Genomic DNA, 21,944 nt, shown 5'->3' with positions numbered 1-21,944 from the left:
GGATGGAAGAGCTATGAAAGAGTGAGGCCCTACTTATAGGAAGCAGGGCACGCTAGTAGTCCGTGCCTAAGGCACGAAGGCAACTACAGAACATGTAGTTGGCGCCGTGACAATTTCCACATATTATTATTATAATCCATTCTCAATTACCTAGCTATACTACCTTACTTTTACTATTTCATTTAATACTAATTATTACTATTATTATATATATAATCCCTATTATAAAATCTATTTTATTAAAATTATAAAAATCTTTATTCAAAATACTATATTTCGCTTATATATTTATAACTAATCAAAACCATTTTTTAAAAAGTTTAGAATCCTTATAAAAAGCTTTTTGAAAATCATAAATACAATTAAAATATATCTTTAATTCGATTCGACATTTTATAAATCAATATACCCAAAACTTTTCAATACATTTCGCATCCCTCAATTCAAGAATATGATTTACTATATCTTCTACATTCTTAAATTTAAATAGAAAACCTTTCAAATCTATATCAAGAATATATTGAATAATCACTTTCTCTTTCAATTCTATAATCTTATAATAATTCACTCGTATCTCTATACACTAAAGTAAATTATTCATTCTATAACTAATCATTATACAAAATATATTATATAATCAAGTAACCTATCGAATACTTAGTTTTTTATTTTTTTGAAAAGCTTCGATAGTTAAAAATAAACATGCTTCTTTATTTATAGATTCTATAATAAATAATTAATAAAACGCATATTGAATATAAAGAGTATAAATTGAGATGAAAGTGGTTCACTTGGTGATATGACTTATTCGGTGTTAAATTATATTATAGAAATACTACAAACCTATATACCATATCCGATTACAAACTAGCAAATTATATTATAATACATTCCCATAATCAAAATAATAAGAATATATTGCAAACTGAAGTTGTATATAAAAGGATCAAACCTTTTATTATAAATAATACAAACTGGAGAACCTTAGCTGAAAATATATTTGATAAGAGCAAGATGATCTTTAATTATAGATTCTTTTAATGTAGTTTATCAGCATGTGGGTCATATCAGCATGTGGGCCATTTGAAAATACACTAAAATTAGGCCTTTTTCAATATTCTTATTTTAATAACTAATCATTATTTTCGAAAGAAAAAAAGAATATTAAATAATGATAAAAATTCAGCTTTTTAGAAATCTAGTTTTTATATAAATATTTCTATTATATTATAAAAAAAGTAGAAATTGTCACGATTTTCGTTACAAAAAATTTATTCCTTTAATAACTACTTTAATAATTCGAATTTCTAATTAAAAATTAGATTTTTATAATAATTATATAATTAAGTTTCATAATTTCAGATTTTATAAAATTATATTATTAAATGAAAAAAGTGCACAATTACGCACAAACGAATTTTGTATATAAAATGAGGTGGCTCATATACTGATATGACCCACATACTAATAAACTACATTATGATATTACAATTAAAAAACGATATCAAAATTATACCAACTTGATAAAATCCGATCAATATATGAATAAACAAAATAACTCATAAGCACTTATAACTAATAGAAATCCTATCTTTATTCAATCAGATTTAGATATGTACAGAAATAAACCATTTGCAGCCACAATTGTTCTATATATAACTATAAAAAGAAAAGATAATGAAACCTTGAATCCGATCCTCGAAAATAATATGAAATACTAAGACCTAAAGAATACCTACAATAATTTGAAACCAATCTTTGATAAAATAATTATATAGAATGGATGTTGGTATCATCATGGGGATGATGAAGTCAATATAGTACTATGGTTCACACTGTTGTAATATTGCTTAGGGTTCTAAAAGCTAGGACTACGAAACGTATTGCTGTAGTGCCGAAAGGCGCTATCACGGTCACATGATCCCTATCCCGACACTAATTGTGTTCTGTCTAAAGAGCTAGCTACATATTGAAAGTAGTAAGTTTTATATAGACTTACTAAAAGAGCTAGTCTCTTTCGCATTCGCTTGGGGCTTTATTAATTACAGTAGCTTTATTATAGTGGTAATTGAATTAAAGTTATCTACTTTATTTGTATAAAATCATAAAATAATAGATTCTAGAAAAAAACAATAATATAATAAACAAGAAGGACTAGCCCCAGGACAAGAAAACAGCTAGATCGCGAAGGGTTGTAGGACAAGCGTCATGTGATCAAAAGTCGATCGACTTGTCGGTCGACTTCAGTATGAAGGTCTATCTATATAGGGAATAGGTTTTATTATAATACAGAGCTTTATATTCAAAAAAAAAAAAAAACAATTATTAGTTTCATATTATAACTATGAGAATTATATTCAGCTATAATCTTATTGAATCTTTATTTGAAATCTAATCTAAACTATTTTGAAAGTATTATAGAAGCTATTATCTCTAGGGTCATATGTGTCACGGCGCCAACTACATGTTCTGTAGTTGCCTTCGTGCCTTAGGCGGCACGGAATACTAGCGTGCCCTACTTCCTATAAATAGGGCCTCACTCTTCCATAGCTCTTCTACCCTTATGGTACAATATAAGTCTTTACCCGTACCTTGACAGTGGTCCGAAAGTGGGGTACCCAACTTACCGCAAAGTTCCACTCCGAAATCCATAATTCCATAATTCCATAATTCCGTAATTCCGTCGAACATTCCCGGATGATCAATCGTGATAATCATATACCACGAAGATTCATTGCGAAATCCATAATTCCGTAATTCCGTATAACATTTCCGGGTCATCGACCTCATGCAATATGCACAGCCCAAAAGACAGCCAAATCCTGTGAAACGAGTATAGAAACTTGGAATTCTTTGCGGAAAATTCCGTGCGGAGTAGGTCAGACTCTACTCAACCATCCAAGAGAAAAAAAAAATGACGGTGCTTTTGTTACTGAATGAATATATCTCAAGATTTTGCATGACCAACCGGAACTACATAGACCAGAGAGATGTGGGCCCAAGATATGGCAACAGCCATATCTTGGAACAACATTTGGTCTTTGCGCTGGCTAGAAATTAACATATAATCCCTCTCCCATTTCCTTCAGTAGCTTTAACTTAGCCCTTCCTTGTTACTCCAATCTTGAAGTATGTCTCATTCTGTGGTGAATCACAAAGTCAAATTCGTCAAGGCTGGCGACTTCGTCGAGAGATACGCTTTCACCACTGAAAAACGTATATTGGAAAAAGGTTGGACGCAAGCTGCGGGCACAAGACCACTGCCGATCGACCTGATCTGGGAGAAAAATGTACCAATCAAGCTGAGAGATGGAGTAATACTATATGGAGATGTGTTCCGCGCCTTGGAAAGCGACAACTCTCGACAACCCGCGTTGCTTCCATGGAGTCCTTATGGTAAGACCGGCAGTGGTGAGTGTTTTTATCAGATATGCAGGGTACTTTTCTGGGAATGCTAATATTTTGCTTAGGACATTTTTTACTCAACATGTTCCCCTCGCGTGTTGGTATCCCATTAGCAGCTACGAGTGGCTTGGAAAAATTCGAAGGCCCTGATCCGGCAGAATGGTGCAAAAGAGGCTATGTTGTTGTAAACGTTGATGCTCGTGGAGCCTTCAATTCACAAGGAGACATACAGGTATTCGGAACTCAAGTAGGTGTATCTACCACAAATCAATTGTATTAGCACTGACATAATCGAAAATTAGGAGGGTCGTGACGGCTATGATACGATTGAATGGATTGCTGCTCAATCATGGTGCAACGGATCTGTCGCACTCGCGGGGAATTCCTGGCTCGGCGCAGCCCAGTGGTAGTCTACCCTCTGCTTCTAACTAGCCTCTTGTTGATTGATTTTGTCTAGGTTCATAGCTGCCGAAAATCCGCCTCATCTCAATGCTATTGCGCCGTGGGAAGGGCTTGGGGATTTCTACCGCGAATCAATTTGTCGGGGAGGTATTCCTGACCGCGCCTTCTGGAATGAACTTTTTCCTACTTTCGGTGGCAAGAACCAAAGAGAAGATGTGTGTGCTATGGTAGATGAACATCCGCTATGGAACTGGTACTGGGAAGATAAGAAACCCAAACTTGACAGAATTAACGTACCAATTTATGCTACAGCCAGTTACTCGACTGGTCTACATACCGAGGGTTCTTTTCGTGGATATCTCTTGTCATCCTCGTCTGAAAAATGGTACGCCAAGAATTCAGCAGCAAGTCACCTACCTAACCCAGAATAAGTGCTGATCAGTCCTCATAGGTTACGGATTCACACTACTCAAGAATGGCACGATCTATATCAGTCAGAAAACAACGACGACTTACAAAGATTCTTTGATCATTTCATGATTTCTGCCAACAATGGATGGGAAAACACTCCCCGAATTCGCCTGTCTTTGTTGGGTTACAACAGGCCTAATGTAGTCAATCGACCAGTCACCACTTACCCACCACTAGAATTTCAGTATCAGAATTTCTATCTCGATACAGCTACGAATCATCTATCGATGCATCATATCGAATCAGTCTGCACCACGAGCTATGACGCAGAAGCAAGGGGCGGTAACTTCAGCCGCTTTGAATTCAAATTCGACAAATACACAGAACTTTCTGGCTTCTCTAAGGTGCGACTTTTTATGTCTACTCCAGATCACGATGATATGGACGTTTTTGTCTTGTTACGAAAGCTAGACTCCAAGGGTAACGCATTGGAGTACTTCAACATCCCATTCAAGGATTTACCTGAAGGTACAAAACCCGAAGATATCCCAAAGGACAATATCTGGAGATATGTTGGCCCCAATGGTCGTTTGAGAGCCTCGCACAGAGCTACATTGCCTGAGCCTGGACTTTCCTCAAATCAGCGAAAACTTTTGTCTGATGCCTATGTCTGGCATCCTCATGACAATGAGGAGAAGCTTGGCAAAAATGAGATTGTGGAGCTGCAAATCTCGCTCTGGCCAGGGGGCATCGTATTCGAAAAGGACGAATCAATGGCATTGGAGGTCAGCGGATTTCACGGAATTCGACCCGAATTTGAGAAGTTGCAAGACACTATTTCCAACTACAATGTAGGTCGTCACATCATCCATTCTGGAGGTCAGTATCCATCGTCATTTCTAGTAGCTATGAGTAATCATTAGCAAGAGTCGTCGGATTAGATGGAATGGTTTATTCTTATACTCAAACCCTTTCAGAGCAAGTCGTATGTCATAATGTTATTAACTTTATGTACAAAAGAGGGTCCCAACTGTTTCCAGAATGTGCCTGTGTATTTTGTTTTTCGGAGAACACGCTCTTTAACTCCGAGAATATGTTAGATAGACTGACTATAGACTTTCGGCTATATATCATTAAGCAATTGGCGATTTTTGTTTTGCTTTGTTGAAAATTTATGAATGTAAAACAACCTACCACCGCTTTTTTCCCCATCGCGCCTCATCAGGTTCCTTGCTTCCCTCTACATCTTTTTCTGCCGGAAATTAATTAGGCCTTGATTGCTACTGTATATATAGCTGCTGAGTAAAAGCAACTAATCATACGTTCTCCACCCATTGGTGTCCCAGCATGCGAAATTGTCCAATGCTACTATTGAGTTTTGTGATAATTAAGTGGTTAGTATAGAAAAAGATTGCGACTCGAAGTCGAAAATGTATCAAATTCACTAGTGCAATATGCGCTACTTCTGAATATACCCAACCTCCCACGTGGAATTCCGAATCCAAAATCAAGATACAAATAAGTCGAGATCAAGTGGCCATGAATTAAAATCCCACGCAGCGTCATCCACGCTCAATTGCGACTCTATGATGTCCAGCATCCAATCGGTTGATGGCTGTTGTAATAATTCGGAGTCAAGACTTTCCATATCCAGGACGGAATGTGAAGATTTGGCTTGATGAGCACTTGCTATAGCCTCGGATGTTAGTTGCGATATTGCAGACAACATCCGCTCAATAGCAAAAACACTGCATGAAATGGCTTCCGAAGATATCATCTGTTGAAGATGGTGAAGGGCAGTTTTGATAAAATAAAAGTTCTTGTCTATGGTATCTTTATCTCTCAAGGTATCCCAGACAAGTACAAAGCAAGCGCTCTCGATGTAATAAGCATTGTATCTCAAGTTCTATAATGATTAGCTAACTTAATTTGCATGCTTGAGGGGCTGAATCGAGGGCAAAGAGCTTGAAAAGCATTTACATTTATTAAAGGATTCGCCTTCGCAGCTCTGCTGGCAAAGGCTATCAGCTCTTGAGCGGCAAAAACTGCTACTTGGCATGCTTTAAGAAGCCACAGAGGGGTACTATTCTCTGAAGTCGGCACTCTTTCAGCAGTCTGCTGTCTGATATGAAAGATCAAAAATGGTCGAAAAGTTAGAATGAGAGAGTGGTTGTGAAAGTTGGACAAGAATAGTTGTTCAAGAGTAGGATGAGCTGAGGATTGTAAGTCAAATTGTAACTTGTCTTCAAGATTGAGCTTTATGGCTTGTAACTTGCGATGTATATCCCAAGCGGCTTCAATGTTAGTCTTGAAGTGAACACCACCTGATCTGTAGACAGTGTGACTTGCTGTAGATGCTAAGGATGCAATCTCCACCCAAGCCCGTAAGAATGTTGGTTTAGTAGGATAGCCTACAGATATAGTATTCTCGGACAAGGCCGCCGGTCTTCCCAGACTAAAGGATGTCATACTACTATAACGTTAAATTATTGACACATACACATTTCGGGCCAGTGTATACCATTCGAAAGAGTACAGAGACCAGAATGTCTCGACTCTCTCTTCTTTAAACTCAGAGACTGCTCTGTGCAGACCGGCTGCATGAGCTTTTCGCACTGCGGTGCCGAGATGTAAGTACGCAGAATTTATACGTCCAGCTACTGCTTGATAGTGGGCGTAATCATAGGTTAGTCTATAGCTCAAATCAAGATATCTGACAAAGTTAAACTTATCAAAAACAAGGGCAGCTGAACAGCTTGAACATTAACGAGATCTTCAATGGCATGCATTTCAGATTTTGCTCTTAAAAAGAGATCTTCCCCTAATTGCACGTGCTCTGTCAAGGTCGCCCCTAAAGCTAAAATAGCCATAAGGATACCGCGCTCTAGAGCGCTACCGCCCGAGGTATTTGGGAAAGAGTAGAATATTTGAAGCATTCCCTCTATTCGCGTCCGTGAGATGAATGGGAAGAATGGTCCAAGAGTTGATATAAAAAGATCGACAAAGCTGTTCGCAAGATGTTCCGGCACAATCAGCATCTGTATTGAACTCCTTGGTATGATATCAGAAGACGTATTCCCCAAAAAAAGTTTTCGATAACCGAACCAGTCTAGAGCCGTATCACCGTCATCCGCTCTAGGGTTGGTACTACTGAAAGGAGCTTTTACAATGGACTTGAGCTGCTGATATATTTGTTGCAGAAATGCAAAATTGGACGGGGGGCCGTAATATAGTTGAGGTGATGACGATAGAGAACTGTTGTCGGTGGCTGTTATATGATCGCCATACTGCTCGTCGCCGGGTAGCATGCTAGGTAAAAGAGGCTGTTGAGACATCTCCGAAATTTTTTCGACTCCTTCATCCTCCTCCACCTGTGGGTCATAAGGTTCGCGGGAAGAGGATGCTTTGCCCTTCTGTCGTCGCCGAACGTAAGATCGGAAGTGACATGTTCCACCATACTTCCTGCAAGTATCACAGGGTAAGCCGCCATTGCACCTAATCTTACGTCGCCTACATTCATCGCAAGCCTTTCCTATCGATGTCCGAACTCCTTTTCGCGGTGAGGGAGCGGATCCAGACATTTCGACAAGGCACATTTAGACTCTGCGTGGAAGAGGGTCGTTAACATTGTAACGTTTTTTAACTCAAATGCCAAGTGATATGAAACTGTGGGCCTTGAAGAATACCGAGGCTCCGAGAATAATAATTGTCACGGATCGGACCCAATCGCAATTGCGATCACTCACGTGCATGTAACTAGGTAGTGTAAATTGTCGTTCACGTGATTCCGCTTCTCTAGTGGCTGCACAGACCACTTGTCAAGGTTTCTTCTTTGGCCATTATGTTCTGGACTTCACTTCATCTCACATTACTGACATTACTTCACTTCACTCCACTCCACTTCATCTGATGCTACTTCTTTATCCGCGCTCTATATCTGCAAAGACTCACAGAAAGATGGTGGGTATATGGATCAGATTTCATCCTGGAAATGAGAGGATTAATCACTTTTTTCATGAGACGTTGACACGCAAACTGCATGGCTGTGGCTTCAAGAAATGGCCCAACTTCATTAAATCATTATTCTGATATAAGTAACATCTAGTAAGATATGTTTATGGTCCGCTAATCTTTACGCCAGTCCGTTATCTCTAAGATATTGAACTACTTCTCTTCTCTTTCAAGTACCCATGTCCACTTGCTTCCCCGCAACACCTCGACAAGCTCGGGGTTGCGCATGGGCTCATTGAATTCTAGATTCAAATTCACAACTTCCGATCTAACATCTTTCTGTCCTCCAAAAGCTTTCAATTTCCAGATTCTCTTATCTGTGACACCAAAACAGACTTCGTGGCCTGCCATTACGGTAACCTGCGAGATCATGAATCGCGGCATGTCGTCCCATGGCGTAATACCCTTTGGCTCAATTGTGGCGGATTTGAGTTTGAAGTCTTTATGGTAGTCCAGAAAACTTTGCAAAATTCTACACATGCCCAGGCTTTTTGATCCGAAGGAAGAGCAGAAGGTCTTGAACTCTAGTTGAATTAAACGAAGATTGGGTAAGCTGTCTAGTGACGGGTTCACTACCTCTGGTATTGGACTCCAGCAGTAGTAACCCTCGTCTTTGACAACAATTGATTGCCCCGCTGATGAATTGGTATCGGAAGCAACATGGCTATTCCTGGAAATCCCAAAGCGCCAGGGGTCGGAAGAGTGATGTCCCCGGATCCCAGGCACATATTTAATGACAATGTTTCGGACTACTCCACCCTCTTCAGAATCTATTGGTAGCTTCCAGTTATTGCCAAAGTGAAGTGAATAGACAAAAGTTTTGCTGCAAACATCTAAAAGATAGATATAAGCTTTACGTCGTTGATCGTTCACTCCACACTTAAAGCTGGTGACAAGAGTCGGCAAGCTGCGTGTGATGTTGCCAGGATTTACACCCATCTCTTCCTCCATAGAATCCTGGCATATCTGACCTAGAATCTCCACAGGAAGATTTTGCAAACGTGTGGGGGGTTCCGGGTTGACTTGCGAGTTCGCAGGTGGAATGGGGGGACTTTCTGATTGGCCCTTGGGAATTTGTTGGAAAGACATCTCAAATTGTTACCTGTTGGCTTATAGATTTCTTGAATTTATTGGTATGTTGAAAAGGTAAGTCAAAATATTTGAGTTTGAATGGAGATGTTTATAGACTTTTGTAAAGTTTCAGATTCTTTTGTAATTGAAGATTCGTTGATGTCAAGAAGTAGTGCGAAGTTATTGTAAAGAGACAGGAAAACAATGTAAAAGATTTTCCTTTTAACATGGAAGATCTATATGTAATAATCATACATTCTGCCAGTCATTAAAGCGTACAATAACTACGGTCTAGATGACCGTAACAAACACGGCAAATTACAAAGCCCCCATAGGAGTAAAATCAGAATTTGGGCTGTTCTGATAGCCCAACCGACTTGTCTACGGCTGAAACCTTCGCTATTATGGTTCACAGTTCATCACATTCTACGGCCTCCGGCACTGTAGCAATAGTGATGGATTACAAATCTTTGCATTGTGGTCAGAGGTAGTGGTGGTGGTCTAAGTTTTGAGGCTCTACTGATGGTACAGCCAACGAGTCAAGAACCAATAAGTTTCCCTTTGTTAGTACATGATGTAGTAAGTATATAGCACTTGGATATGGAAGTCGCTCCACAGTAAAGTTTTTTTCGTTGGTATTTTCCACATTTTCTGTACTACAAAGGTAAGTGCTTTTGATAATCAAGTGTCTTCGAAGCCTCAAGCTCTTTCGTGTGGAGAGTATAGAGACTATTCCTTCTTGAGCATTAGTTGACTCACCTACATCCCGATGGAAACTTTGAGCGAGGTGCATCATGGGATGATTCGGCAAAGTGAGCCGTGTTCCTGTTCAGATATGTGCTTAAATTCCCGATACTTCCGTATTGGCACGGAAATAGGTTCAAGAGGAGAAAAGCTTAGATTGAGTGAACCAAAATAGTCGATTTATGATTGTATTGACAGATACTGCAAAATTCTTCTGCCAAGAACCTCTTCTCTTGTAGTTCACCCAATCAACGCACACGAAAAAAAAGTAAGTGACTCTAACTGTCTGCAAGCAGAAGGACAGACAGCATCTGATCATCAGCAAAACGGTTCTTAGGAAACGATTCTCCCATGACGATTATGTTGGAAAAATTGTTTTGGGTGTTATTTTGAATGATGTTTTGAATAAAAACAAGCTTTTGTCTTCATTAATGCTATCCATATCTTCAACTGTGGTTGACTAATGGTAGCATTGAAATTGTTGATTTTGACGTGAACAAATTTCGCCCTAACGTTCCATTAGCATGAAGTTTAATTTGTTTCCCCGCACTAGAAGGAGTGTCAGATCGCTAGTCAGGTCGGCTCCCCTTGGACGGAAAACCGGGATACTAAACCAAACCCGCCAAAATCAAGACTCTTTTCAAGACACTGTTCTTCTAAAATTCAATAAAAATTTGAAAACGATTTATAGATTGAACAAGATGGAAACATGTTATAAAGCATAAGCTGTTAGTATTTCATTCTCAATTCAAAATCGAAAACATTAGTTGTTGATTTGAAAAAGAATATTGAAAATGATACCATTTTTTGATGTCCTGGGTTTTCCGTCCTAGGGTGAGGTCGGGTAGAAAAAGGAGAATGGAAAGGCCCACTTAGTATTCACCAGTACATCATCTTCCAGAGAGATTGTGCAAGTCTGGATCTTAATCGTACCAATTCTTTCTACGTCTGGATCGTCAACTGAAGAGATCTTTTCAAGTAAGCTGACTTTGCTGATGGCGGAGTAGTTAAGTGACTTGAAAAACCAGCACAGTGAAGCTTTGCTTGAAGAATAAAATTAACAACTTAGTGTGCTGCAACTGACCGTTCCATCCTGATTTTCAGTCAACATTTATACTTTCGCTCTAATAGGGTATGTGACGATATCACTCAATCGACACTTCTATATCTGGCTTCCGGGAAGGTTCGATCTTTATGACTACGCTACATTGGCAACGTGTACTAGATACTAACCAATAAGTCCAAAGAAGTTACCCATTACTAAGAGACTTTCGCACGAATTCTTATAAACGGACTTGGTAGTCAAGTTAGTCCTGGAGGTATTGGAAAGCTTACTAGGAGATAGCTTATTAGTCAAAAAGTTACCTTTGGCTCATCATCGATCCCTTCAAATCGCATTACGAACCTAATCTATTCCCAAATAAGCCAAGTGTGTCCTATTTGCACTAACTGGCTTCCTCTGGTCTCTCTGCAGAATTGCTATAAAGTCGCACCTCGCACTCATTTCATTTCCTTTCCTTTCCTTTCTTCTTCTCAACCCCAAGACCGATTACCAAGTCCGTGGACCTCGCTTTGCCCATTCTATTGTCTCTTTCAATGGTACCTCGAGTGCCACATTCCAAATCCAGCAAGCTTTTTTTTCTAACCTGGGCGATTAAAATCCTAACTCCGACAGGATTGTCTCCAACTTGGGCGATTACGATTCCAAATCCGACAGGCTCTGGTTCTTAACTTGGCTGATTAGCATGTGTTTACCTTGGTTCTCTTTGCCTTGAGCGATGTTTCGGTACACTTGGTCCCCCGTCTTTGGATAATCACGCCAGATATATCATTGTTCTGTGATCTTTGTAGACGTTCCAAATCCAGCATGTCCGACTTAACCTGGGCGATTAGAATTCTAACTCCGACAAGATTGTCTCCAACTTGGGCGATTAGAATTCCAAATCCGACAGGCTCTGCTTTCCGACTTGGCTGATTAGAACAGCTCATTCCAAATCCAGCAAGTTTGTCTTTAACTTGGGCGATTAGAATTTTAACTCCGACAAGTTGGTATCCGACTTGGCTGATTAGAACAGAGCGCTTTGATCCATAGATACTCTGATTATCTCGCGGGGTTCGCCTTAGGGCTGTTCCAAATCCAGCAAGATCGTTTCCGACTTGGCTGATTAGAATTGTGCCCCCGGGCTCGCGGACACCTCTCCCAGTAGAGATCCTCTTGTACGACTGGAGAAACGGGGAGAAGCCACGGTGCACATTTCGAAGTCCTGTGTTAAAGCCCCAGCACGCGCGTCACATCTATTTCGTGAGTATCCCCTTGAACTCCTTCGTCTTCGCTTCGCTAACCACCTGTAACTATTCCAGCATCCGTACCGATCGAATCGCATTCCTGGTACATGAGTTGTAATATTGGCTTGGGGGCACTGGTGGAGAACACTTGAAGTTTGACAAGATTGAAATTTATGTATCTTAATTTAAATCGCAATGAAAAAACTCTTTGAACAACACGACCTGTTGAAGAACCCTGTGATCCTTGTGCAAAATGTTTATGCCATGTCTGTTAATTCTATCAATATTGCGATCTAGAACAATCCGTAGTCACGCGGGTAGAAAATACCGACACGGTGAATTGTCTAGACAGAGTCGAGAAATAATGTGCCGTTAACGCTATTCAACATTGCTCATGATGGGGCTTGGTAATCCAGGTATGTATCCAGCCAGCACAGATGACCCATCAGAACCAATCCAGATTGTCAAAACGATTGTTAAAGCGAAGAAGGATGATTTCATCTGCCAAATAGAGCAGAGTCCACGTGTTAACACTAAATATAAGAGCACGAAACTACAAGTCCAACTTGATGAAAAATTGCTCGAGGAAAAAATGACTATGGAGTGACGGCAAAGATCAATGAATTTGAATTTGAATTAAAAAGAGCAAGAAAAGGGGTATTGGATGACCGTCTGTCTGTCATTGACTTCATTACCATTCGCGCTCATTAGCAAAGTCGGAGAAATTCTCCTTCCAATCCTATAATACCATGAATGCCAACCAACCCTCAAAAGTATCCCTTACCAGCAAGCATATCTATTCCCCAGTGCTATATTCCCCCCTCCCCTCCCATCCCCGTAGTCATATACATCTACTCCAGCAGCTCACAAAACACCGCACAAATCCCCAAATATATCCCGAAAACAACCCAACCCGTGTATCCAATAGTGCAGACTGCAGTCCCACAATGAAGATTATCCAATCTCCAAAACCAATTAGAACATTCGAATCATTTGAGATGTCGAATTTGACTGGAGTATTGAATCCTTTTCAGATTTCCAATTGCTTTTGGACATTCAAAACCTTGTGTTGTGGGACTGCAGTCCGGACTATTCTGTTGGATACCCCGATTTCAACTTCCTAAATATAAAGCTGCATTTACAGATCTCCGCACCTCTATCTTTGTATCTCATGCTCTCGCTAATTATGTGATTCTTACACATATTGCATATTGCATATTACACACCCCCATCCCCAAGTATAAGCAGACGAATCAACGACATCTTCGAAACCATTGTTTTGATTTACAGCACAGCACAGCACGTATGTATGTATGTATGTATGTATGTATAATATAACATAATAAATACAAGGTCGCTTCACCCAAAATGAAATCGAAATCAAAAAAGAAATCTACACATATCCATCCATTCATTCATCCATCCATCCATCCACACCTCCACTTAAGAATCCAAGTCCAAAGCGGTCAAAATTGTAAACTACACGAAACTCTTCTTCAGCCCAGAGTATCATGAACACTACAAATAAATAAAAGTTATCGAAAATCCTCTCGATATCCTACATTTTAACACCCCTCGCTATTGTAGGGAAGATGTAGAAAGCGTGGTGGGAAATGTGGGATTTGATGGTATATATATATATATATATATAGCTTCAAGAGATGATGGATTGTGTGTAATACTGTTGTTGATGTTGATGTTGATGTTGATGTTGATGTTGATGTTGATGTTGATGTTGATGTTGATGTTGATGTTGTATTTGCGAGATTTGATTGATTGGGATGATGATGATAAAAATAACAAAATAATATATATATATTGAGAATTTATTCTGTCACTCTACTACAAATAGACAGATAGACAGACAGACAAACAGATAAGCGGAACAATAAATTCACAGAAGTGTATATGATCGCTAAGGTTATCATGGGCCCGTAATATACATACAATTATCAGTAGAAGAATGAAAATTCGGGTTTCCTTGATTTTTATGGTTATGAACTGAGCGATTATGGGAATGGAAGGGGATGCTGAGAATTATCTTTTTCATTGGCATTCGTTTTTCTTGATATCTTATTGAAGATACAGTTACAGAATGAGATGTTTGTAATGAGAGAACGTGCATACGAAATGAGTATGAGAATAAATAATCTAGAAAATATAAAATATGAAAAGAAACTTCCGCACACCAAACTCAAAATGCAAAGATATAGTACATCACTTCTTTTCACCCCATGGTATCTAATCCCCAACTCAACTTCCCCTATCCCCATTCATCCTCGCTCTCCCCCACCAGCTCCACCCACTCCGCTCCCCCCATTCAAACCGCATCACCCACGTCACACCAAAAATTGCCCCCATAATCGGCAGCGACGTAACCCAATAAACCCAAAACGCACTCCCACCCGGTCGATATTCCCCACTCATACTAAAAAGCGCACTAGTATACGCCAACGGAATAAAAACCAACCCAATAAACGTAAGCGTTTTCGAATTCTTCGCTTCGCGTACAGAGAGACGTGCTTCGTGTAGAGCTTCGCCGCTGGCGACGATGGAGGAAAGTCCTTGGGTGGAGGAGATGATTGTAGATACGCGGGTGTAGAGGTTTGAGAGGGAGGTGTGGATGAAGGGGAAGTCGAGGTTGGAGGAGAGGTAATGGATGGGGAATAGAGGGGAGGAGGGGATTCTCAAGGTTTGAATGATGGATTGGATGTCGGAAGTGTATTCTGAGAGGAAGCGATGGGTGAGTTGTAGACTGGACCATTGTTCGCGTTGTTCTGGCCAGGAGTTGTAGTCTTTCTTGTCGGTTTTACGGGAGAGTAGTCCTTCTGCCTACGTTGAGTGTCAATAATAGCAATATTATGAAATCAGGTTATAGATGGTATGAAGAAAAAACTTACCCTTTTCAATCTTTGAACAATGATTTCGAAATAGTCAATCACTTTGATGTAATGAGAAGCTACTATTTTCTTGAGGAAGGCAGACGCAATTAATGGGGGTGTGGCTCCTTCCATTTCGAATAGAATTGTGCTATGATGCTCGAAGTAGAAGCATAGATCATCAAACATACAGGTTCTCGGAGGGCCATGCAATGCCGCATTCAAGCCGCCTCGGATTAAGACATCAAAGTCGATGAAATCGACATAACCACCTTGAAATAACTCACTCTTGATCTCTTGCGGAAAAAGGCTCCTCGCGCGATATACTTTGTGGACTGGTGGCTCGCTGAGAATAACAGCTAGGAGTCAGATGTTAGTATTCCATGAGCACTCGCGTGAATGTCCAAATTGAAATGATAAAATTATAACATACCATCCCACCCTCCTTGGTTATTAGTAGCATCTCTGAACCAAAAGGAACACTTTCTCTCCACTGCAGCTAGACTGTCTAGTTTATATTCAAACCCAATTCCCGAAACATGTGACCCACTCGTCGCACAAACCGTTCGCCAGTGATCATAATCTGGACCGAATTTTCTCATTTCACGATATTTAAGACGAAAATATTTATCCGGATTCTCCAGTGAAGGTAAAATCGGGCTATCACTAAATTCTTCCTGGACATCACGCATATCCCATACTGTATTTCTTCCTTGCCTAACGAAAAACGTCGGATTCATGAAGAAGTATGACCCATATGCTTCTATAAATTGTGGATCTAATCCTTCGAGAATATACACCCTTTGCCCCGTGTTTGATTTTCCATTCTCATCTTCTTTCACTCGTTGAGCAAAGTGGTCTTTGAGTTCGGAAACATTTTTGAAGTATTTAGATATTACTGTGTGATCAGGGCGAACATTCAGGACGACTGATCTTGATGTCCCCAGTCGGGTTCCAATCCTATGATTTTTGGGGTCTGGCTTATAGATGGAGGGGTTTCGTGATTTCAGGCTTTCAATAAATTCTAGATATGGCCCTTCAGAACATAACCACGATAGGTCACTTGATTGGGTGTCCGGTTGATATTTGGAGGCCATTCCACAATATGAACTTCTGGTTGGTTTGTGGATGTCAATAAGATAGTAAATAGTAAAGAAATATTCGTTTCTAACTGCGATGGGGAACGCAGGTAGTTATAAAACGCGGGTAGTGGAGGCTGGGTTATGCATAAAGTCACGAGAGTTGATTTTGAATTGATCTTGATTGGCCTAGAATCTAAGATGCATAAGTTGTGGCGCATTGTTGCAGGGCAATTGCCAAGTTGCTAGACTTTTTACTGCGTACATCAAGCTTGCCTAAATGTATGTTTGATGCCATTTGTTTGCGCATACTAATCAACGTTCCACAAAGTTCAGAGATGTAAAGTACTTCTACTTATTCCAATTTGACTGAAAAATCGTGGATGATTTCTTCTTCTCTTCTTTTGATTGAAGGAAAGTGGATTAACTGAAGATTAACAACATGCGAAAAATGGCAAGGAAGTCTATACAGACTAGTTTATAGCTTCACGGTGTTACGTTACACTCTGATGGCTATCGTTTTGCAACATTTGCTGTGCAGTTATTGCTTGCGTATCTTCAATTACATCGTAACAACAATTTAGACCCTTCCACACGGAGTAGCCATAAATAATGATGCATTATGATCCATCATTAAACCGCAAAAACGAACCAATAAGGTACCGTGGCTACTTGATATAGCCTTGAAAAGCATAATCATAATCGTGCATCCATTTCAAGGACGACCAAGAACTCCGAACCACCCAAATCCAAATCCGTATCGCTCTATCTACAGCTGGAGCGATATTTCCAAACCTCTAAAGCCAAAAAACAGAGGTCCGGAGGAAACCAAACACGAAATTGAGTACAAAGCCACCACGCGACCGATCGGGGCAAAATAAACAAAAATTGATTCCATGCAAAATCAAAAGATTAGACGGTATAGACTTAACACAAAGCTCAGATACTTCTAAGCTACCCAAGATCGAAAGTTTGCAGTGATCGGGGGTTACAGATTCTTATGGTGCTGAGAGTATTGATAGATGAGTGACAAGATGATGAAAGTGGGTAATGGCAAAATGTTTTTATGAAGACCTTTAGGAGGGAACACCAAAACTTCAGGCCAATGAGTGACTGTTAGTCCAGCTGCTCTAAAACATCGATTGCTAATAACATACACGCTCGTGAATTTGTATATATATGAGGCACAAGGTAGGCTCTCTTTGGAAGTGCAAAGGATACGGCGCTTTGATTTGCTACTTCTTGAGAACTAGCAGAGTAATGGTTTCATCAAGTCTCCATGACAGCAATTGATGTTAGAAGCATACGAGCAAAGATGGACAGATACTCAGTTATCAACTCGTGAGTGATGGTTGCACTGCACCACCATGGCGTGTCACGGTTATACGAGTCTTTGATGCACAAAAAGAGTCCAAAGTTTGGGACTAGTGGTCATGTGGATTGTGGAATAGATTGGGTCAATTGTTACTTACTTACTTACCCCTTTAATTCTCCGGAAGCTGGATCTAAGGGATCCAACGATTTCGTTTGTACCGATGTGATGGTACTTATTGGCGTTATAGATATATATATGAGGTATACATTGTCGGTGTCGTACCATCGAGTGTTATTCTAGAGGGTTGATAAGTTCATACTAAAGTGACTAGTGATCTTAGTACACGGGTTAAAAATGTCGCGTCGTTATTCGTTGATAGAACTAGTCGGCATGTTACTATTATGATTAGTCATGTGACACCTGTCAGAATGTTGACTGGCCGGACGATCGGACGACTGGACTGGTGGACTAAAATGACCTGAATGATTGCACACACACTCGAGTACATGTTGTGGAATTAGCCCTGAGTTCACTTGTTACCTTGGCTGTCGCTTTGTGGCGATTCTTCACTCAGGGCTTCAGAGGATGGCGCTAGTTCCAAACTAGCAGGCGGTAGCTCCCTCGGCCGTCGAATCCGGCTAGTACGTACTCTCTGCCCAAACCCCTAAGCCCAATATAGTATGGCGCGTCTAAACAATAGCTCATGGTTAAAGAAACGCGACGGAATCTGATTATTCGCACACAACTTCGTACCGTACAACAATTCTCAATACACAACAACCACTTCAATCTCAATTGGATTCAATCAATTACTCCAATCTTCAATTGCATCGAGTTGTAATCACTTTTCTCGTACAAAAAACTTATCAATCCTCTTTTCAAATCCCACTATCACTCGAAGATTTATTCTCGAGGACCGTACATCGCGTCTTTCGTCATCTTTGAAGCTTGTTGACAATCACTTCATCCGACAAGATGCCACCAAAGAAGATCCCAACACCTCCCAGTCGAGTTTCATCTCGTAAAACCTCTCCTCCAAAGAACACTAAAGTCGAGGCAAATACTTCAAAAGTCATGAAGAAAGCTCTCGCACCCAAAAAGGCTGGTGTCGCAAAAAATGTCGCGCCTCAAAAGAAAGTCTCTCCCGCGGTCGCAAAGAAGACAGCCAAGGCACAAGCAGCTTCAGCTAAGAAGACTGCTACTACGACTAAATCTGTCGCCGTTAAGAAGACAACTATCACCAAAGCTGCTATGGCAAAGAAAGTCGCTGCCGCTAAAGCCGCTCCAGCTAAGCCTGCTGCCCCAAAATCAAACAAGCGCAAATCCACCGAAGATGTCGATGAACCTGTCGCAAAACCCTCCAAGAAGGCAAAAGTTACCAAATCCGCTCCTGCCGCCAAGAAGCCTGCCACCAAAGCAGCTGCGAAGCCTCTTCCCATAGTCAAAAAGCCCAAGGCTGCTCCAAAGCCCAAGGCTCCAAAGGTCGTCAAGCCAAAGGTCGTCAAGCCAAAGGTTGTGAAGCCAAAGACAATCATCAACATCGCTCCTACCCAACTCTTGGACATTTATGTCTTTGGTTGCAATGAAGCTGGAGAGCTTGGCCTTGGTCTTCAAACCAAGAAAGATACAATCAATCGACCAGTCAAGAACCCCGCCCTCACTGCTCGTGGTGTTGTTCAAATGGTTGCCGGTGGTATGCATGGAGCTGCTCTTACCAAAGACAACAAGATTCTTACATGGGGTGTCGCCGATGGTTTAGCATTGGGCAGAAAGACTGATGATTGGGTTGCACCTGAGAGAGATGCCGATGCAGAGTCGGATGATGAATCAGCCGCCGCAGATGCCCGCAACCCATTGGAATCAACACCTGGTGAAGTTGATTTGACCAATGTACCAGAAGACACTATCTTCACCCAAATCACTGCTGGTGACAACGCTACTTACGCCCTCACCAACGATGGCTTAGTTTACGGATGGGGATCAATCAGAGTAAGTTAAATCACCACAAAGTTCCTCGAATTATACTAACTGCCTAATAGGGCGCTGATGGTCCAATGGGCTTCACCAAAGATGTCAAGGAGACCTTGGTTCCAATACTCATTCCTGGTTTGAAGAACATCGTTAAGCTTGCCGCTGGCAACAACCATTACCTTGCTCTCAACAACAAGGGTGCTGTTTTCGCATGGGGTGCTGGTGAGCATAATCAACTTGGCCGAAGAATCGTTGAACGTTCAAGATTGAATGCTCTTGTCCCTCGTGAATTTGGTCTACCAAAGGCCATGGTCGATATCTTCTGCGGATCAGAACATAGTTTCGCCATTCACAAGAACGGTACCGTTTACTCTTGGGGAGCAAACAACATGGGTCAATGTGGTCAATTCAGCAAAGATGGTACCTTGACTGAAGAGGTTACTTCGACTGCCACCAAAGTCAGTATCCTCAAAGACAAGAACATCAAGATGATGGCTGCAGGCAACGCTTCCAGTTTGGCACTCACGCACGAGGGAGAGGTTCTCTACTTCGGCAAAGCCCAAGATGGTCTTTCTGGCCATGATGTTGAGGCACTTCCAGAAGATGTCATCATCAGAAACGAACGTAACCAACGATCGATTATCAAGACACCTCTCACCTTCCCATTCAAGGGATCGTACATTGCCATGGGCAGTGACCATAGTATCGTTCTCGGCCCTGATGGTCACAGTCCTCACTATTCATGGGGATTCAACACATACAGACAGACTGGTTTGGAAGATGACCAAGATGTCTACATTGCAGAGGAGCTTGAGAACAAGAACATTGAAGGAAAGAAGCTTGTCTGGGCAGCAGGAGGTGGTCAATTCTCCTTCTTGGCTGCCATTCCAGAAAACTAAATTCTGGCTCGTCTCGTGTTTGATTTTTTCGCTGTAAATAGCGTGGTCCGGATCCTGATACACCACAATCAATCCAGCTCGAACTCGGCCTGACAGCATTTGTTCAATAAGGAAAGTATACCTGCTTTGATTTTGAGAGACTGACCTTGATGGATCTCTGGTTTTTACCCAGGACTTTGATCCGGACCATCACGGCAGCACTCTCTTAATCAAAGCAGGTATGCTTTCCTTATTGAATAATTGCAGAAAGGGCGATAATAGAGAGGATTGAGCGTGGTTGTAGATGGTGATGGCTGCATTCATGAATTGGCGTTTCGGAATTGGATTGTATGGATATTAAAAATGGGAATGGATCATGGCATTATTGAGGTGCATGGAACAGAACAATGGAACATTGGGATGGATTAAACTGGCGTTATTTGTCTAAGTAGTCTTAAAGAGACTCATTATCATCGGTCGTGAGAGACCTTTTTATGGAACTGTTGGATTTGTTAGACTTGTCTTTCGTTGTTTGTTCATAGTCATTGCGTTTGTGGTACATAGAATACGTTTCTCTGGAATTAAAGATCTTATAAATGAATATATCGTGCTTGTGCAGTTGTGTTGTGATGTGTTATGACGTTCTAGATTGAGAAGTTGATAGTGAACTCATAAACCTGATTGTTAAAATACATGTCTTGTGAGATCCTCAACCCGGGAGTTAGGATACTCACCGCAACATGTAGGTGGGTAGTATGATGTGATGTGACGTGATATATATGAGGCTTCGTGAGCGTTGTTATTGTTGTAATTTTTTTTAAAAAATTCTGCTTGTTTTTTTGGAAAAAGATGATTGTTTTGAATAGATAGATAGATGGATGGATAGATGGATAGATAAATGGATATAGATCGTGCTTTTAGCCAGATAGTAAAGCAGGAGAGTCAGCTTTGTTATTGTTTTGTATCTCCTGAAAATGGGGGTTGTAGTTGAACAGAGTTGCGGATGAGGATTCGCGAGACGAAACTATATTGATCTAGATTCTTTAAGGGGAGGGTTAAGGGGGGGGGGGGGGGGGGGGTGAAGTAAACTTGTGAATTTTTCCGCAGGAGAAAAAAAAAAACAAAAAAAATAAAAAAAATGGGGAAGAACGAGAGATGAGAGATGAGAGGAGAGAGGAGAGAGGTGAGAAGTGAGAAATGAGAAGTGAGAAGTGTAGGATACCGCATCTGTATATCCAAGTAGAGGAAGTGAAGATTCGTCTGCGTAGATACCGAATACCTAGGTAGCTAACCTTAGTTCACGCGAACAAATCGTACAATCGAATCTGAATATGCGCCAACTGGAAGATTCTCAGCATCTGTCTGCTGCAACGTGATATGAACATCAAGGAGGATCGACAAACTTGCGTTGCGAAGTCTCTAATTATTCATCTCGGAAGTAGAGTCCGCGTTGTTTCTGCGCCGGTCTATTTGTATATCAGAAAGAAATGTT

The 21,944-nt window shown here is 40.8% G+C and overlaps 5 protein-coding genes across 5 annotated transcripts; 2 read left to right on the top strand and 3 right to left on the bottom strand.

Moving 5' to 3' along the window:
- The first annotated feature begins 3,088 nt into the window (after window positions 1–3,088).
- BCIN_12g04330 (hypothetical protein) lies at window positions 3,089–5,330 on the top strand. The gene is made up of 5 exons (XM_024696438.1): window positions 3,089–3,411; window positions 3,471–3,652; window positions 3,708–3,811; window positions 3,863–4,192; window positions 4,259–5,330. Exons 1-5 carry the CDS (start codon window positions 3,132–3,134, stop codon window positions 5,139–5,141), a joined length of 1,779 nt encoding a protein of 592 aa, XP_024552248.1. The 5' UTR covers window positions 3,089–3,131; the 3' UTR covers window positions 5,142–5,330.
- Window positions 5,331–5,553: 223 nt separating this feature from the next.
- Window positions 5,554–7,885, bottom strand: BCIN_12g04320 (hypothetical protein). Its single transcript, XM_024696437.1, has 4 exons — window positions 6,951–7,885; window positions 6,740–6,894; window positions 6,199–6,688; window positions 5,554–6,124 (listed from the first exon to the last, which is right to left on the bottom strand). Exons 1-4 carry the CDS (start codon window positions 7,812–7,814, stop codon window positions 5,726–5,728), a joined length of 1,908 nt encoding a protein of 635 aa, XP_024552247.1. The 5' UTR covers window positions 7,815–7,885; the 3' UTR covers window positions 5,554–5,725.
- A 205-nt stretch (window positions 7,886–8,090) lies between these two features.
- On the bottom strand, window positions 8,091–9,464 carry BCIN_12g04310 (hypothetical protein). Its single transcript, XM_001546560.2, has one exon. It carries the CDS (start codon window positions 9,316–9,318, stop codon window positions 8,383–8,385), a length of 936 nt encoding a protein of 311 aa, XP_001546610.1. The 5' UTR covers window positions 9,319–9,464; the 3' UTR covers window positions 8,091–8,382.
- A 4,906-nt stretch (window positions 9,465–14,370) lies between these two features.
- BCIN_12g04300 (hypothetical protein) lies at window positions 14,371–16,342 on the bottom strand. Its single transcript, XM_001546558.2, has 3 exons — window positions 15,643–16,342; window positions 15,231–15,568; window positions 14,371–15,162 (listed from the first exon to the last, which is right to left on the bottom strand). Exons 1-3 carry the CDS (start codon window positions 16,304–16,306, stop codon window positions 14,584–14,586), a joined length of 1,581 nt encoding a protein of 526 aa, XP_001546608.1. The 5' UTR covers window positions 16,307–16,342; the 3' UTR covers window positions 14,371–14,583.
- Window positions 16,343–18,357: 2,015 nt separating this feature from the next.
- BCIN_12g04290 (hypothetical protein) lies at window positions 18,358–21,042 on the top strand. The gene is made up of 2 exons (XM_001546557.2): window positions 18,358–19,592; window positions 19,643–21,042. The coding sequence occupies exons 1-2, from the start codon at window positions 18,579–18,581 to the stop codon at window positions 20,471–20,473; spliced, it is 1,845 nt and encodes a 614-aa protein (XP_001546607.1). The 5' UTR covers window positions 18,358–18,578; the 3' UTR covers window positions 20,474–21,042.
- The last annotated feature ends 902 nt before the right edge of the window (window positions 21,043–21,944 follow it).

Source organism: Botrytis cinerea, chromosome 12, assembly GCF_000143535.2.
Source record: "Botrytis cinerea B05.10 chromosome 12, complete sequence".
NCBI classification, from domain to species: Eukaryota; Fungi; Ascomycota; class Leotiomycetes; order Helotiales; family Sclerotiniaceae; genus Botrytis; species Botrytis cinerea.
The sequence above is the reverse complement of the archived record's forward strand: the minus strand, read 5'-3'. Positions and strand labels throughout refer to the sequence as shown.

What these genes read in the sequence shown, in the direction of transcription:
- BCIN_12g04330 (XM_024696438.1), top strand. Translation starts at nt 3,132, where the DNA reads ATGTCTCATTCTGTGGTGAATCACAAAGTCAAATTCGTCAAGGCTGGC. An exon ending in TACAGGTATTCGGAACTCAA is followed by an intron (nt 3,653 to 3,707) that starts GTAGGTGTATCT and finishes ATCGAAAATTAG; the next exon opens with GAGGGTCGTGACGGCTATGA. An exon ending in TCATCCTCGTCTGAAAAATG is followed by an intron (nt 4,193 to 4,258) that starts GTACGCCAAGAA and finishes CAGTCCTCATAG; the next exon opens with GTTACGGATTCACACTACTC.
- BCIN_12g04320 (XM_024696437.1), bottom strand. Translation starts at nt 7,814, where the DNA reads ATGTGCCTTGTCGAAATGTCTGGATCCGCTCCCTCACCGCGAAAAGGA. An exon ending in TTCAGCTGCCCTTGTTTTTG is followed by an intron (nt 6,895 to 6,950) that starts ATAAGTTTAACT and finishes ACCTATGATTAC; the next exon opens with GCCCACTATCAAGCAGTAGC. An exon ending in AGGCGAATCCTTTAATAAAT is followed by an intron (nt 6,125 to 6,198) that starts GTAAATGCTTTT and finishes TAATCATTATAG; the next exon opens with AACTTGAGATACAATGCTTA.
- BCIN_12g04310 (XM_001546560.2), bottom strand. Translation starts at nt 9,318, where the DNA reads ATGTCTTTCCAACAAATTCCCAAGGGCCAATCAGAAAGTCCCCCCATT.
- BCIN_12g04300 (XM_001546558.2), bottom strand. Translation starts at nt 16,306, where the DNA reads ATGGCCTCCAAATATCAACCGGACACCCAATCAAGTGACCTATCGTGG. An exon ending in TAACCAAGGAGGGTGGGATG is followed by an intron (nt 15,569 to 15,642) that starts GTATGTTATAAT and finishes TCTGACTCCTAG; the next exon opens with CTGTTATTCTCAGCGAGCCA. An exon ending in TTGTTCAAAGATTGAAAAGG is followed by an intron (nt 15,163 to 15,230) that starts GTAAGTTTTTTC and finishes CACTCAACGTAG; the next exon opens with GCAGAAGGACTACTCTCCCG.
- BCIN_12g04290 (XM_001546557.2), top strand. Translation starts at nt 18,579, where the DNA reads ATGCCACCAAAGAAGATCCCAACACCTCCCAGTCGAGTTTCATCTCGT. An exon ending in ACGGATGGGGATCAATCAGA is followed by an intron (nt 19,593 to 19,642) that starts GTAAGTTAAATC and finishes ACTGCCTAATAG; the next exon opens with GGCGCTGATGGTCCAATGGG.